At 39.9% G+C, this 16,999-nt stretch overlaps 3 protein-coding genes across 3 annotated transcripts in view; 2 read left to right on the forward strand and 1 right to left on the reverse strand.

The window, feature by feature from the left end:
* LOC127238813 (zinc finger protein OZF-like) overlaps positions 1 to 16,999 on the forward strand; it is a 300,203-nt gene that overhangs the window by 67,476 nt on the left and 215,728 nt on the right. The gene's annotated exons all lie outside the window — the stretch shown is intronic.
* LOC127238806 (vomeronasal type-2 receptor 116) overlaps positions 1 to 16,999 on the forward strand; it is a 74,013-nt gene that overhangs the window by 38,776 nt on the left and 18,238 nt on the right. The window lies entirely within an intron of this gene.
* LOC127238818 (zinc finger protein 420) lies at positions 7,265 to 12,813 on the reverse strand. The gene is made up of 3 exons (XM_051207562.1): positions 12,772 to 12,813; positions 10,215 to 10,341; positions 7,265 to 9,681 (listed from the first exon to the last, which is right to left on the reverse strand). Exons 1-3 carry the CDS (start codon positions 12,796 to 12,798, stop codon positions 7,526 to 7,528), a joined length of 2,310 nt encoding a protein of 769 aa, XP_051063519.1. The 5' UTR covers positions 12,799 to 12,813; the 3' UTR covers positions 7,265 to 7,525.

A 16,999-nucleotide genomic window follows, 5' to 3' on the forward strand; every position in this document is an offset into this window, starting at 1 on the left:
ATAGAGGACAAATAATAAGGCCAATACACAAAATTCCTGAATCTTATTGTATCTAAAACTATCCAGCTCATCAAAGAATCACAGTTCATTTATATGATCAATGTTGATTTTTAAAAATTCAAAAATATCCAGAGAAAAACCCAGACATTAGTGTCTTATTTTAAATACTACATAAGACATATCACTTCCTCCCAACCAAGAATTTGAGTTCCAAACAAATATTAATCTCTGATCCTCCCTTTTAACAGATGCCTTGTGATGACCAAATTCTTCAACTTTATCTTTGATTTCATACATTGCTTTGTTTATTTACATTCCAGTTGTGGCTTGAAGAAGTCTTGTGCTGAGGATCTTAAAGCAAATAGTAACTGTGCAGTGACCCTCTGATGAAAGTGTAAACTCTTATGCCATTGTCATAGTCAGCTACTGTAGGTTGCCTTCTGGAATCTCAATTGCTAGTGGGAGAGTATTATTATTTTCTTTTTCTTTTTTGTTTGATATTTTAGTTTTTTATTGTTTTTATTTATATTTTTTATTATTTTACATATTAATCCCAGTTCCTGCTCCATTTCTCCCTCCCATGTTCCCAAACACCCTCCCATCCAACCCCACCCACTCCACAGGGAGGGTGATGCCTTCAAGAAGGGATAACCAAAATCTATCAAGTCAGAGGAACGAGGCCCTCCCTCATGTTTCTAGGTTAAGGGAGCATCCCTCCATGGGGTATGTTTTCCCAACATCATTTTGTGCACCAAGGATACATCCTGGTTCCACTGTCAGAGGTCCCTTAGACTGCCCAGGCCTTCTAAGTGAGACCCATGTTCAGAGGACTGAGTTGGTCCAATGCTGGTTTCCCAGCTATCACTTTGGGGATTGTTCAGATAAGCTGTCTCTGTGGGTTTCTGTGGCCTGGTCTTGTCCTCCCTCTGCAACTGGATTCCAGGATTTCGGCTCAGTGTTTAGCTGTGGGTGTCTGCTTCTGTTTTCATCAGCTACTAGATGAGGGTTCTGTGATGGTGGATAAGTTAGTCTTCAATCTCATTATCAGGGAAGGGATGAAGAAAGTAATATCATATTCATCACAGGAGAAATCCATCAGTACAAAAATCTCAATTCTAAGCATCTAAACCCCAAATACAAAGGCACCCACATTCTTCAATGCTACTAAAACTCAAGTTCACATGAAACCTCACACATTCATAGTGGAAGACTACAACACCCCACTCTCACCACTAGACAGGACCACCAGACATAAATATAATAAAGAAACAAAGGAACTAACCAAAATTATTTCCCAATTGAGTTTAACAGACAACTATAGAACATTCCATCCAAACACTAAAGAATATACCTTCTCAGCACCACATGGAACCTTCTCTAAAATCAACCACATACTAAGCAACATAACAAGTCTCAACAGATACAACAAAATTTGTAATAGTCCACTCTATCTTAACAGACCATCATGCTTTAAAGTTGGCATTCAAAAACAACACAAACTACAGAATCCCTACAATCTCTTAGAAACTCAACAATGCACAATTGCACTATTACTGGGCCAAGGAAGAAATAAAGAAATAAATTGAAGATTTTATAGAATTCAACAAGAATGGAGACACAACATACCCAAACTCATGGAACACTTAAAAAGCAGTGCTATGAGGTGACCATATGAAGAACTAAGTGACCATATGAAGAACACAGAGGATAGTCACATTAGAGAATTAACAGCACAACTGAAAGCCTTAGAACAGAGAGAAGCGAACTCACCCCGTAGGAGTAGACACCAGGAAATAATTAACTTGAGGGCTGAAACCAATAGAGACCAGGTAAACAATACAAAACATCAATATAACAAAGAGTTGGTTTTTTTGAGAAAATCAACAAGATAGACAAACCTTTATCCAAACTACCAAAAAAAGCAGAGAGAGAACATGCAAATTAACAAAATTAGAAACAAAAGATGGACATAACAATGGACACAGAGGAAATCCAGACAATTTTCAGGTCATACTTTGAAAACCTGTATTCCACAAAATTAGAAAATTCAAAGGAAATGAACAAATTTCTGGATAACTACCACTTACCAAAATTAAACTAGAAGCAGTCATCAAAAGCCTCCAAACCAAAAAAAAAAAAAAAAAAAAAAAAAAAAAGCCCAGGGCCAGATGGCTTCAGTGCAGAATTCCACCAGACATTCAAGGAAGAGCTAATACCAATACTCCTCAAATTGTTCCAGACAATAGAAACAGAAGGTTCATTACCAAACTCTATTTACGAGGCCACAATCACCTTGGTACCCAAGCCACACAAAGACACTACTAAGAAAGAAAACTACAGACCAATATCCCTCATTATATTGATGCAAAAATACTCAATAAAATAGTGGCAAACCGAATCCAAGAATACATCAGAGAAATCATCCACCATGGCCAAGTATGCTTCATCACTGGGTAGCAGGGATGGTAACATATGAAAAATCCCTAGATGCTGAAAAAGCCTTCGACAAAATTCAACACCCTTTCATGATAAAGGTCTTGGAGAGATCAGGAATAACAGGAACATACCTAACATAATAAGAGCAATATACAGCAAACCAACAGCCAACATCAAACTGAATGGAGAGAAACTTAAGGCAATTCCTCTAAAATCAGGAATAAGACAAGGCTGACCTCTCTCTCCATATCTCTTCAATATCGTACTAGAAGTTCTAGCTAAAGCAATAAGACAACAAAAGGCGAACAAAGGGATAGAAATTGAAAAGGAAGTAGTCAAACTTTCACTATTTGCAGACGATATGTTAGTTTACATAAGCAACCCAATAAACTCTACCAGGAAACTCCTACAGCTGATAAACACCTTCAACAAACTAGCAGGATACGATAAACAACAACAACAACAAAAGCAAAACAAAACAAAACAAAAAAATCAGTAGCCCTACTACTACATACAGATGACAAAAGGACTGAGATAGAAATCAGAGAAACATCACCCTTTACAATAGCCACAAACAACATAAAGTATCTTGGGGTAACATTTACCAAACAAGTGAAAGACCTTTATAGCAAGAACTTTGTGTCTTGAAAGAAAGAAAGTAAAGAAGATACCAGAAAATGGAAAATCTCCCATGCTCTTGGATAGGTATCAGGGAAATAAAAATCAGCACATCTCTGAGATACCATCTTACTCCTGTCAGAATGGCTAAAGTTAGAAAAAGCAATGACAACTTATGCTGGAGCGGATGTGGGTGAAGGGGAACACTCCTCCACTGCTAGTGGGAGAGCAAACTTGTACAGCCATTTTGGAGATCAGCGTGGTGGTTCCTCAGGAAAATGGGAATCAGTCTACCACAGGACCTGGCAGTCCCACTCTTAGGCATATACCCAAATGATCCACATCCATGCAACAAAGACATATGTTCAACTATGTTCATAGCATCATTATTTATAATAGCAAGAACCTGGAAGCAATCTAGATGCCCCTCAACTGAAGAACAGATTAAGAAAATGTGGTATTTTACATAATGGAGAACGTCAGACTAGGAAGATTGAGTCAGGAGAGGAATAGACGGGGGCGGGGGGTGCCATAAAAGAGGGAGCCATTATAGGTTTGAAGAGAAAAACTGAATCTAGAGAAATGTGCAGAGACCTGCAAGACTGACCCCAACTAACAATTTGAGCAAAAGTGGAAAGGCTACCATAAAGGTCCTCCCAGATAATGAGAGTAATAACTAACTTGTCCACCATCATAGAGCCCTCATCTAGTAGCTGATAGGAACAGAAGCAGACACCCACAGCTAAACACTGAGCCAAACTGGAATCCAGATGCAGAGAGGGAGAACAAGACCAGGCTACAGAAACCCACAGAGACAGCTGACCTGAACAGAGAGGAGCTAATGGCCCCTCTGCCTGATAGCTGGTAAACCAGCATTGAACCAACTCAGATCCTCTGAACATGGGTCTCAGTTAGAAGGCCTGGGCAGTTTAAGGGACCTTAGACAGTGGAACCAGGATGTTTCCCTGGTGCACAAAAGAACTTTGGGAGCATATTCCCCATAGAAGGATACTCCCTTAACCTAGAGGCAGGAGGGAGGACCTAGTCCCTACTCCAAATGACTTGACAGATTTTCTTGTCCCCTCCTGAAAAGCATAACCCTACCTGTGGAGTAGGGGGGGTGAATGGGATGGGTGGGAGGTCGAAGAACATGGGAGAGAGGAAGAGATAAAGGGAAAGAGGGAGAGGGAACAGGTAAAATAAGAAAAACAAATAAAACATAAGAAAAGAAGAATACATTTTTTAAAAAAGAAATAAAGTACTGTAATGACAATGTAAGCATATCTAAAAGTTAGTGCAGTGTATTCCAAGAGACAATTCTCTCCCCATCTACTTCAGACAATAAAACACACAGTAAAACCTTAATATTTGAACATCATTGTTCCAGGATCATGGGATCTATATTATCTATAAGAAGACACACATCTTGATTCTTTGTTTCAGTCATACTGAAAAAAAAGATCCAAAGGTGTGGGTGCAAATATTTCACTAGACCCAAGATAAATGATAAATGGTTGTTTATTAGGGAACACTTACACAGGAAAATAGAAAGAACTGTTGGAGTGTTTCTGTGCCCTTCGTACCAGATCGTCTGACCCAGGAGAAAACAAAAGCCGGACTTCAAGCTTCTTTCTTTCTGCTTCCGTCTGCGTGAAGCCACACCCAAAGGGATATGGCTACAGATACGGGTTCACAGACAAGATGCCTACAAAGAATGTACGTATATTTTGTGGTTTGAATAGGTATGACCTCCATAGACCTGTGTTTGAATGTTTGGGACATAGTGAGTGACACTATAACAAAGTATCACCTTGTTGGATTAGGTGTGGCCTTGGAGGAAATGTGCCACTGTTGGGATGGGCTTTGAGGTCTGTTATATGCTTAAGCTACACCCAGTTTGGTACACAGTCTCATGATGTTTATACATTGTTGAGGGTTTGTGCCTTTTTTCTTTTATTTTTCTCTCACACATTACATCCTGATTGCAGTTTTCTTTCCTTCCATTCCTCCGTGCCTCCCCCATCTTCCTTCTCCCTAAGATCTATTCCTCCTCCATTTCCCTTAGGAAAACATTTCAGGTTTACCCTGGATATCCATCAGACATAGCCAAAATTGTACAATAAGATAAAGGACAAACCCTCATATCAAGGCTGGGTGATGCAGTACATTAGGAGGAAAAGGGTCCTAAGCCAAGGCAAAAGAGTTGAATACTCCCACTGTTGGGAATGCAAGAATACTAAACTAAACAAGCATAAAGTATATGTAGAGAATGTAGATTAGACCCACATGAGGTCCATGCTTATTGCTTCAGTCTCTGTGACCCCCTATGAGGACGGCTTGATTGCTTCTGTGGACCAGTGCTGGTGGTGTCCTCAAACATTCTGACTCCTACAATCAGTTCTCCCCTCCTCTCCAGGGTTCACCTGGCTCTGCCTAGTTCTTGTCTTTGGGTCTGTGCATCTGATTCCATCAACTGCTGGAAACCCCTCAGATGACAATTGGGCTAGGCACTGACCTATGTGTCTAGCAGACTATCATTAGGAGTCACTTCATTGACTTATTTTTTTCCAGTTGTGTTTGGTTCTATCCTGCGTCTCTGGGTTCTCCTGGCTCTGATTTCTGAGCATCTAAACAGTGTCAAGATTGGCCTCCCTCTTAGGGCATGGGTCTCACGTTGCACCAGTCATTGGTTGGCACTCCCACAAGTTCTTCACCATTTTTATCCCAGCATGTCTTACAGGCACGGCAGATTTTAAGTCGAAGATTTTGTGGTTGTGCTAATATCCCAGGCCCACTAATAGGAGCCTTGCCCAGTTATAGAGGATGGCCAGTTCATGCTCCTTCCCCCCATTTGTAGTGAGATAGTCCTTCTGCGGCACTGACCACGCCCATTGGGGGGGTGGAACGATGGGCGGAAGTGACCTGTGGAAGGAGGTCGGAGAGAGAGCCGGGAAAAGCTCTTTTGCTGGCCTGACTCGGACAGGAGAGCATCGGGTTGAATTTCCTGGTGTGCATCTGTCTAGGTTGTAAGTTATTTCTCCCTGAATAAACATCTATTCGGCCTATTTGTTTATCCTGATCCTTATTTAACCGTGATATTTGGTGTCAGAAGCGGGATTAGGATTTTCACGGGACCTGGGTTTCACCCAGGTGGCAGACCCATTATTAGTAGACTTTGCTAGCATCACTGTCAGATTTCAGCCAGTTTCCATCATACTAGTTTTCTACATCTTTTCCTAAATGGCTGTCCATTCCAATCAACTATTCCATTACTCACTGCCTCCATCTCTCCTACCCCCATCTGATCCCTCTTGGTTCAATCCCCACACACTCCTAGTCTGCCTCAAAAATATATTCTATTTCCCCTTCCCTGGAGATTCATGGGTTTACTCCTGAGCACTCCTTGTTACTTAGTCTCTCTGGGTCTGTGGGTTGTAGCATGATTACCCTTTACTTAACAGTTGTCCATTTATAAGTGAGTACATAGCATATTTGTCTTCCTGGGTTTCATACCTAAGCCCTCACATTCTGTATTGAGCCCAGCTCTTTCAATAGGACCATGTACTACCATAGTAGTGAGCCTGGAGCAGTAAGCACTCTTCCTACTTCAGTTATCTAAATGCTTTCTCTCTATTGTTGCTTTTCTGGTATACAAGTTTGGAGGAATAATTAATGGGTTCAGCACATATTGTTTGAGAGATTTTCCCTGGAGAGACACAATATTTATATGCACCCACTCAGCTAAAATGGGAACTGACAAGTGAACCAAGTATGCTTGTTCCTGAAATACATCTTTTTGAACCAACAGGCTTTATTGGGGTTGCTCACATAAATCATGGAAATGGAGTCGCTTACAAGAACAAAAGTGAATAGAAGACAGTTGCCATCATGAAATGTCAAACCAGCATGAAACACAGCTTATGAACACTGTACACCCAGAGAATACTACATACCTACAGGCATATCTACATGTTAAAGGGCATTGTATCTTACTGGTTCAATTCACAAAAGCCTCTTCTAAACAGCAAAACTGGTATAAGTTTCTTCAGTGGGATTAAGCATAGTGATTCCTGACAGTTTCAGGGACTTCTTGAAGCTATTTTTTTATTTACTGTCTTAATCAGCTTCCCTACAGGATGGAATGTTTCAGGCTCTGGAAAACTGCCAAACAACAGCACTTTCTTCAGGCTTCTCAATTTTGTATTCATTATGATTTGAAGGTGAGAAAGTAAAATGTTTTACTGAAAATTTTCTTGCAATATCACATTTGCAGAATTTTTCCTCAGAACAAAGTCTGGATTTTGTTTTCTAAGATTTGAATGTTATTCAAAGGCTTTCATACATTTCTCATGTACAGACTGATTCCCCAGTGTGGATGCTGTAATGGTCCATAAGTGTAGAGCTTGGATAAAGAATATGCCATATTACTTCAATAAAAAGATTTGTCTTTAGTATATTTTCTGATGTTTTCTTAGACCTGAGAGACAGGTAAGGAGTTTGCCATATACATTGCATTTATAAGGTTTCTCTCCTGTATCAACTCTTTGATGAGTTCTAAGGTTGGCTTTCTGGATAAGGGATTAGTCAAATTCACTGCATTGGTAAGATTTCTTCCAGTATGAATTTTCTGATGTTTTCTAAGAACTGAGCCACCAGCAAAAGATTTCTCACATTCACTACATTTGTAAGGTTTCTCACCTGTATGAAGTCTCTGATGAGTTCTAAGATGGTCTTTCTGGATAAAGCATTTGTCACAGTAACTACATTTATATGGTTTCTCTCCTGTATGGATTTTTTGATGTGTTCTAAGATTGGCTTTCTGGATAAAGCATTTGTCACATTCACTGCATTTGTAAGGTTTTTCTCCTGTGTGTATTCTTTGATGTCTTCTAAGGTGGGCTTTCCGGATAAAACATTTGTCACATTCATTGCATTTGTAAGGTTTTTCTCCAGTATGACATTTCTGATGCTTCCTAAGATCCGAGCCAACAGTGAAAGATTTACCACATTCATTACATTTGTAAGGTTTTTCTCCTGTATGAATTCTCTGATGAGTTCTAAGATTAGCTTTCTGGATGAAGCATTTCTCACATTCATTGCATTTGTAAGGTTTTTCTCCTGTATGAATTCTCTGATGTCTCCTAAGGTTGGCTTTACGGATAAAGCATTTGTCACATTCAGTGCATTTGTAAGGTTTCTCTCCAGTATGAATTTTCTGATGTGTTCTAAGATCTGAGCCAACAGTAAAGGATTTTTCACATTCGCCACATTTGTAAGGTTTCTCTCCTGTGTGAATTCTCTGATGTTTTTTAAGCTTGGCTTTCTGGATAAAGCATTTGTCACATTCACTACATTTGTAAGGTTTCTCTCCAGTATGAATTTTCTGATGCATTCTAAGATCTGAGCCAACAGTAAAGGATTTCTCACATTCATTACATTTGTAAGGTTTCTCCCCCGTATGAGTTTTCTGATGTCTTCTAAGGTGGGCTTGCTGGATAAAGCATCTGTGACATTCACTGCATTTGTAAGGTTTCTCTCCTGTGTGAATTCTTTGATGTATTCTAAGAGATGCACCAACAGAAAAGCATTTCTCACATTCACTACATTTGTAAGTTTTCTCTCCTGTGTGAATTTTTTGATGTGTTTTAAGTTGGGATTTCTGGATAAAGCATTTGTCACATTCACCACATATGTAAGATTTTTCTCCTGTATGAATTCTTTGATGTCTTTGAAGACCTGAGGAGGTGGAAAGCGATTTACCACATTCATTACATCTATAAAGTTTCTTTCCACTGTGAGTTCTGTAATGATATTCAAGGTGTGACAATGTATAGAAGGACTTACTACATTGTTTACATTCGTAAGGCCTTTCTCCTCCACTAATCTGATATTTTCTAAGACCTAAGCAGCAGATAAATGGTTTTCTACAATCACTACATTTGTAAGTCTCCTCTCCAGTGTGAATTCTGTAACGTCTTTTAAAGCCCAGTGTATAATAAAAGCACTTGCCACATTCTGTACATTTGTAGGGCTTTTCTCCATAATGGATGTTGTAATGTACTTTGTGGTGTGACAAATAGAGAAAGGACTTACTACATTCTGTAAATTTATAGGGTTTCTCTGCAGGATGAGTCCTCTGATGTCTACTAAGGCTCAAATAGGTCCTGAAATATTTCCCACATTTCCTGCATTGGTATGGTTTTTCTCCACTATGGATTTGTTTCACCTTTAGCTTATGTTTATAGTCAAAAAATTCATCATACTCTGTATTTTGATGTTCTTTCTTTGCAGTGTGGATTAGTTCATATTGGCTAATAATGGGGCAGAAATTTAAACATTCTCCATAATCTTTATATTCATAGCGATCTTCTGCAGTGTTCCCACTTTCATGTCTCCTTGGGTTTGATGATTCAAGAGAAGTATCACTGTGGTTACCACTTCTGTAGTCCTTGCAGTTTTCTGTAGTATCACTTATGTTATAGGGTACACCTTGGGAGGATTCATGAATCATTTTGCCAGGCTTGTAACATTTATGAGACTTCTCTTGGGTATTCACATGCTGATGGACAATATGCTTTGAGCCTTGATCCAAGACCTTCTCATATTTACCACATATGCAATGGTTCTCTGGAAATTAGCACAATTAGGGATGATAATGATTAATGCTTGATGAAACAGATTCAGTGACTGGTGCATCCTTAACGTTCTCAAAGACAAACAAATTAGCAATTCTTAGGAATAGAACTCTCACTGGAGACCTTTTGTGTTTCACTATCATTAAATGGATGCTCAGAAGAGCCTCCACTCTGATCTCTGTCAAACCACAAGGACCAGTAATAGTCTTTTCATTCTTAACTAATCTACATATCTTGCAGAAGGTTGAACAGGTGATGGAGCAATAATATACTTTCAGAAAGGAGCTCTCTCTCTCTCTCTATATATATATATATATATATATATATGTGTGTGTGTGTGTGTGTGTGTGTGTGTGTGTATATCTCAATCCCAGTTCCCTCTCCCTCCTTCCCTCCCATGTCCCCTGACCCTCCCATCCCATGCATTTCCCCACCCCTACTCCACAGGGAGGGTGATGCCTTCCAGGAGGGATCATCAAAATCTATCAAATCATTTGGAGTAGGGACTAGGTCCAGCATTCTTACCTATAAAAACTAGATTGCTATAATTCTCCCACATTACATCCATGTACAGAGCCCTTTGAGATGAGTCAAGACATTCCCACTCCTCTTGGGAAAAGTCCACAGCCACATTCCTGAATGTCAACAGACCCTGCAATGGAAAATTACACATTTACCATGTGCTTCTGGACAAAATGGTTTCCTAGGTAAAAGAGACCAAAGGAATTAGAGACACTTTCATGATATAACGTCAGTGTGACATTATTCAAAGGAAAAAGTTTTCTAATAATGCTGCAGAGATGGATCAGAAGTTCAGAGCACTGGTGACTTCTCTGGAGGACCCATGTTTGGTTCCCAGCAACCACATACAGTAGATTATAACCAGTCCCAAATGTTCATAGGCTTAACATTAACCAGGGAGTTCTGATAAGTCCTGTGGTCCTCTGCTAGAGGACCACTAACTACCATGATCGGAGTCACAAGCTCAAGAATTTAAATTCAGTTTGGTTGTTTTCTAAGTACACATTAAACAGTGCTTCTCACTGGGCTAGAAACATCTGCCTAATCTATATACAACCAGTCTTGTGGAAACATCTAAGAGTGTTAATGCTTTTAACGAGAATCATTTTAGGTCCCCTACAACGTGAGTCTACTGCCTCTTCTAAAATGTGGGTGTCAGTACAGATTACAAACAGTGGGAATGCCACTGTGTCTACAATCTATCTCTTGGTAAACTCAAAAATAATTCGTGTAAATCTTATAAGCTTCGGGGAGTTGACTTAAATCCACCCTGGACAGGTCATCAAATGAACTCCAGATGACTACTGTTAACCAATACCCTAAGTTTCCCACCTACTGCCTGTTCCTGTGGGTGGGATCTCCCCTACCATTCTCTGCTCTTGGGACTCCCCTTTCTTAATTGCCAGGACCTAATAATATCCCCCTCCCCCTCCCCAACGTCTTAACTTTATCTTCTGCTCTGACAGCATCCTGCCAGGTGTCCTCTCAAAATCTGCAGCCTGAAGAGCTTGAAAATGGCTAGCCCGAAATGCTCCAATGCCACAGACTGCTTCAACCAGATCTGGACTTGCATAGCTCCTAGCACTGGACAAGCTCTCACAGAGCCTAGACAGCAAGTTAAACAGCTAGGTGTCCCAGGACTTGGCAAGCACCCCAGCTTTCTCAAGGCCACCAAAGATGTCAACACCCCCAGACACCAGGAAGCAGTCTGGACAACGTGGCACCCCCATTCCTGCCTCACCTGTTACCGGTCTCCCATTTTCTAATAAACAAAAGGGAGTAGTTAGCTTCTGCTGCAACAGTAGCAGCCTGCCTCTACACCAAAGCACTGACATCATCACCTGTTGCCAGGTGCCTTTCCATCTTACGCTTTGTGATACGTGCACCCTTTAAGAGTGCCCACCAAAGCACAGCAAACTCCCCTGGCTCGTTTTTTGTCACCTCTTTCCTCTCTTGCCTCTTCTTGACCCCACTCCAACACAGCCTTTCACTCCCCCTCCCCCAATGAACCTTCTGCACCAACTCTGGCACGTGTAGTGTGTTTGCTGAGTGGCATGCTTTGGCAGGTCCCACCAAAAGGCACCCACTTTGCTTTCTTTTTTATTTACCTTTTCATCTATATCTATATATTTTTAAAGATAAAAAAATTTTTCATTTTGCTTTGATTATAGTTTTAAATTATGCATAAAAACAGATTTTTTTTTTTAAGCTTCAAAGGAACAGTCAAGTCTGTGATTATGCACGGTGCTCATAGGATTCACTGGATGTCACTTTTCTGCCTTCTAATGCTCCACACTGCTGATCTCCCAAAAGGCATTGTGTGTGCCATCCCAGACTGTCTTCCTGTTGCTGTCTCTCTCTACAGACCTTAATGGCTGCAGGCTTGGCTCAGGGAACCTCTCTGACATGGGAACCTCTCTCCCTCATTCCCAGGCTTGGTTGAGATCCTGATCTTCAGTTCACAGGATCTTTGTTCCTAAAGGGTTAAATGTGGCACCCTGGAGATATGAGCTCTTCATGGGGTGAAACTTGACTTTAGAGAAATAGAGGAAGGAAGCAGCCAGGCACATTGTCCATTTCTGCTTAATTCCAGTTACTTCCCTGAGGGTGATTGCCCTATCATTCCGTCTCTGATGTGGAGCATGGAGGAAGCCCTCAGTGTGTTAAATCCCAAGTAGATGTGTATTGTTGACATGTGATTTGGGATCAAGAACCAATGGTTCTGTCCCATGGGAGTTTCAAGGAGTGTCAAAGCTCATAGGAATGGCAAAACCTTCCTTAGGTCTGGTGTAAATATGAACAGGTTGTGGAGAAAATGCATACCACTGCTTTCTCCCCAATGATGTATAGCTTTCTTCTTGGAATGCATGACTTTCTCCCTGGGATGTTTACTTCCTCAGGACTGTTCTATAGAAACAGCTCCTCCTGAGTTTAGGTAAACTTGCCTCCTTATTCAGCTGTACATAATAAACACACTGAGCTTCCAGGGCTGCTGTAGCTTCTCCAGAGTGCCCAAACCACCAAAAAATTTCTTTGAAAAATGTGTGGACATGACACTGACCTGGGGTACATCTACAGAATCATCCATCCTTTCTGTTGCTCTTCTCTGAGTTTCTGTTTCAGTAACAAAAACTGGAACTCTTCTTGACATTTCACATCAAGGCATCAAAAATAAAAAGTTAAAATTAATACAGTCCTGTTACAACAGTGTTAGATAACATTAAGAAAACACCCAAATGCAAAAGATAACAGAGAAATTATCAACATTCTTACAGATAGGAAAGCATGGAAGGATATATTTAGAGTGATGAAAGAAAATAACTCTAGGTCGTACAATTGCACCCAGAAATGCTGGCTCTTAAAACTCACAGGAAAGTTAAGTTCACTGGAAGAAAGTTACAAAATAACACAGGTCATACACTCCAGCAGCACTAAAGATCCATAACTGGAGGTAAACTACACATATAAAAAGCAAGAGAAATTATCCATCATACATAGAGAATAAAGACATTTTACATGAAGAAGGACAGAGGATAAAGAACAGAAGGACAGAGGAGAGCTGGGACTAGGATACCATACCCAACTCACAAAAAACAACAAACCATTATTTCTAACTGGAGGGAAGAAAAAGACTTAGTAATCTTATCAACCAGAATATTTAAAAAAAAAAAAAAAATCATTCAGAAATAAAAGCCCTGTACTATAAAAATCTCAATGGAAATGTCTAAGACAAAGTTCAACGAGATTTTATGATGAATTCCTAAAGGAACTAGGACAAAATGAAAGACATATCAACACAGTAAAGGGCACATGTGCCACACAGAGGCAAACCATAGAGTGCAGAGAAATAATGAACAACATTTGCAAGAAAACTATAAGGAGAGGAAAATGCAAACAATGTAAGGAAATGGATAAAACCTGAAGAGGGAAATAGAATCAATAAACAAAACACAAGCTCAGGAAATTCTGAAAATGAAAAAACAAGACAAAAACAGGAATTCAAAAGAGACCTACAGAGGAAAGCTTCATGAACAGAATACAAGGGATGGAAGACAATTATACCAGTCAAAGAAAACCTCCTGAAACAAACATCCAGGAAATCTGCAGCACGATGAAGAGAAGAAACCTATGAAAAATGGGGATAGAGGAAGGAGAAGAAATGCAACTCAAAGGTTGAGAAAATGTTTCAACATAATTACAGAACAAAAGATTCTAACCTAAAGAAGCAAATGCCTACAAAGCTGCAAGAAATATCCAGAACAACTAATACAATGGGCCATAAAAGAAAGACCCCTTGGTACATAATAACCAAAACATTAAGCATACAGAATAACAAAGACTATTGAAACCTGCAAGAGAAAAGGACTAAATAATATCTAAAGACAGGCCTACTAGAATTACACCTGACTTCTCAATGAAAACTCTAAAAGCCAGAAGGTCATGAACAGATGTGCTACAAACTCTAAGAGACCAGACATGCCAGACCAGCATCTTTACCCAGCAAAACGTTCAATTTACATCAAAGGAAAAAATGAAATATTCCTGGCTAAAGACAAATTCAAACAGCATCTATAAACAGTCTACAAAACCAGTCCTACAGAAGGTGCTAGAATATAACATCAACCAAATGAGGTAAACCACACCCATAAAAACACAAGGATAATCTCAGACCAGCAAAGGGGAAACACAAACACACCCACCCACCCACCCACACACACACACACACACACACACACAGAGAGTCACACTGACACACATGCTACTACTACCACCACCAACAAAACAACAGGAAAACAGGAATCAACAACCATTAATCACTGATATATCTCAATATCAAAGGTCTCAATTCCACAATAAAAAAAAAACAAAACAAAACAAAACCACACACAGACTAAGAGAACGGATTTGAAAACAGATCAGCATCCATCTCTTTGCATCCAAGAAATAAACCTTAACATCAAGGACAGTCATCACCTTAGGGTAAAGGGTTAGGAAAGAGTATTCTAATCAAATGAACCTATGAAAACAAGCTGATGTATCCATTTTAATAGGTAACAATATAGACTCTTCACACCAAAATTAATCAAAAAGGGAAAGACACTACAAACTCTCCAAAGGGAAAAAATCCACAAAGATGACATTTCAATTCTTGACATCTACAAACCAAACACAAGGGCACCCACGTTTGTAAAAGAAATATTTCTCCAGCTTAAATCACATATTGACCCTCAAACAATAATAGTGAAAGACTTCAATACACACTCTCACCAATGGACAGGTCACACGGACAATAACTAAAGAGAGATGCTGGATATAACAGACATTATAAACCAAATGGTCCTAAAGGTTGTTTAGAGAACATTTCGCCCAAACACAAAAGAATATGCCTTCTTCTCTGAAACTCATGGAACTTTCCACAAATTTTGACTCGCTTTTCCAAAACAAAGCCAAGTCTCAACAAATACAAGAAAACTGAACTAACTCCCTGCATCCTATCAGACCGCCACTGGATACTAACAACAGAAGCAACAGGAGGCTTAGAAATTCATGGAAACGGAACAACTCTCTAATAAATGAAAAATGGGTAAAGACACACAAAGGCTTTCTAGAATTTAGTGGAAATGAATACACAGCACACTCAAACTCACGGGACCCAATGAAAGCAGCTCTAAGATGCAAATTCATATCACTAAGTGCCTAAAGCAAGCAAGCAAACAAACAAACAAAAAAGCAAAACCCAGAGAGATCTGAGACTAGCAATTAAACCAAACACATGCAATCTCTACAACAACAACAACAAAAACACGTAATCATAGCCAAGAGGAGTAGAAAACAACAAGAATCAAACTCAGGGCTAACACTAAGAGCAAAGAGAGCTCTGAAACAAATCCAAGAGTTTGTTCTTAAAAAAAAAAAAAATCAACCATATAGACAAACCCTTATCCACGCCTATGAAAAGGCAGGAAGAATATCCAAATTATCAAAATCTGAAGTTAAAAGGGGATGATGTAAGAACAGACACCCAGGGAATACAGAGGATCATAACAGCATACTTTAAAATTCTACACTCAGTGTTCAGCTGTGGGTGCCTGCTTCTGTTTCCATCAGCTACTAGTTGAGGGCTCTATGATGGCATGTAAGTTAGTTATCAATCTCATTATCAGGGAAGGGCATGGGGGGGGGTGAGAAATAAGAAAAGTGTTCAAGACCAGGCTACAGAAACCCCCCAGAGACAGCTGACCTGAACAAGGGGGAACTAATGGACCCCCAGACTGATAGCTGGGAAGCCAGCATGGGACTGACTCAGACCCCCTGAACATGGATCTGAGTTAGAAGGCCTGAGCAGTCTAAGGGATCTCAGACAGTGGAACCAGGATGTATTCCTGGTGCACAAAAGGACTTTGGGAGCACATTCCCCATGGAGGGACACTCCCTTAGCCTAGAGACAGGAGGTTAGGACACTCCCTAACCTAGAGGAAGAAGGAAAGGCCCAGTCCCTACTCCAAATGGCTTGAGAGATGTTGTTGATCCCTCCTGGAAGGCACCACCCTCCCTGTGGAGTGTGTTGCGGGGGTGGGTGGGGTGGGGAGGGGATGTGTGTGTGTGGGGGGGGGTAGGATGGGAGAGAGAGAACTGGGATTGATATATAGACTAAGGAAAAAGAAGAACAAAAAAGAAACAAAAAGACTGGGAGAAATAGAGGGATGGAAACTGTTATAAATATATATTGTATGAGAAAAGAATAGAGTAAATGGAAACAAGTTAAAAAATAAAGGTAAATAAATAAAATAATAAATCCAATCCTATTAAAGCTCAGCAGCGCTACTGATGTGCTAGCACCCCTGTCTCTAGAGGACACAAGCAGGAAAATCCTCCCTAGAGGGGAAGCAGGAACAGCTGTGGGTGCTGTTGGTAAAAACCTGCTCCAAAGGGTTTGTGCAATCAATGAGCTGTCTTTGTGGAAACTATAGATACTTTCCCTGCTCTTTCCTGGTCAAATTATGCATGAATACAGTGCACAGAAGATCGGCGAAATAAAGAAAATTACTTATCCTTTACATCAAAGATGGACATTTCCTCATTTTAAGGCACTGAGAGACCAAACACCACCCAGACTCCTTTGTATTCATTATTACTAAAACTTCATATTTTAAATTTGTATTTTGTACAATGTAACAAAAATTTTAAAATAACTATGGAACCATGCTTGGGATAGACTCAGAAATAAATTAAAAAATAGTATTTTAGCTGGGCAGTGAAGGCATAATCAGGAATGTGAATGAAAGGGA

Source organism: Phodopus roborovskii, unplaced genomic scaffold (genome assembly GCF_943737965.1).
Source record: "Phodopus roborovskii unplaced genomic scaffold, PHOROB, whole genome shotgun sequence".
NCBI classification, from domain to species: domain Eukaryota; kingdom Metazoa; phylum Chordata; class Mammalia; order Rodentia; family Cricetidae; genus Phodopus; species Phodopus roborovskii.

What these genes read in the sequence shown, in the direction of transcription:
- LOC127238818 (XM_051207562.1), bottom strand. Translation starts at nt 12,798, where the DNA reads ATGGATGATTCTGTAGATGTACCCCAG. An exon ending in ATTCTGTAGATGTACCCCAG is followed by an intron (nt 10,342 to 12,771) that starts GTCAGTGTCATG and finishes TTTCCATTGCAG; the next exon opens with GGTCTGTTGACATTCAGGAA. An exon ending in TAGCAATCTAGTTTTTATAG is followed by an intron (nt 9,682 to 10,214) that starts GTAAGAATGCTG and finishes GCTAATTTCCAG; the next exon opens with AGAACCATTGCATATGTGGT.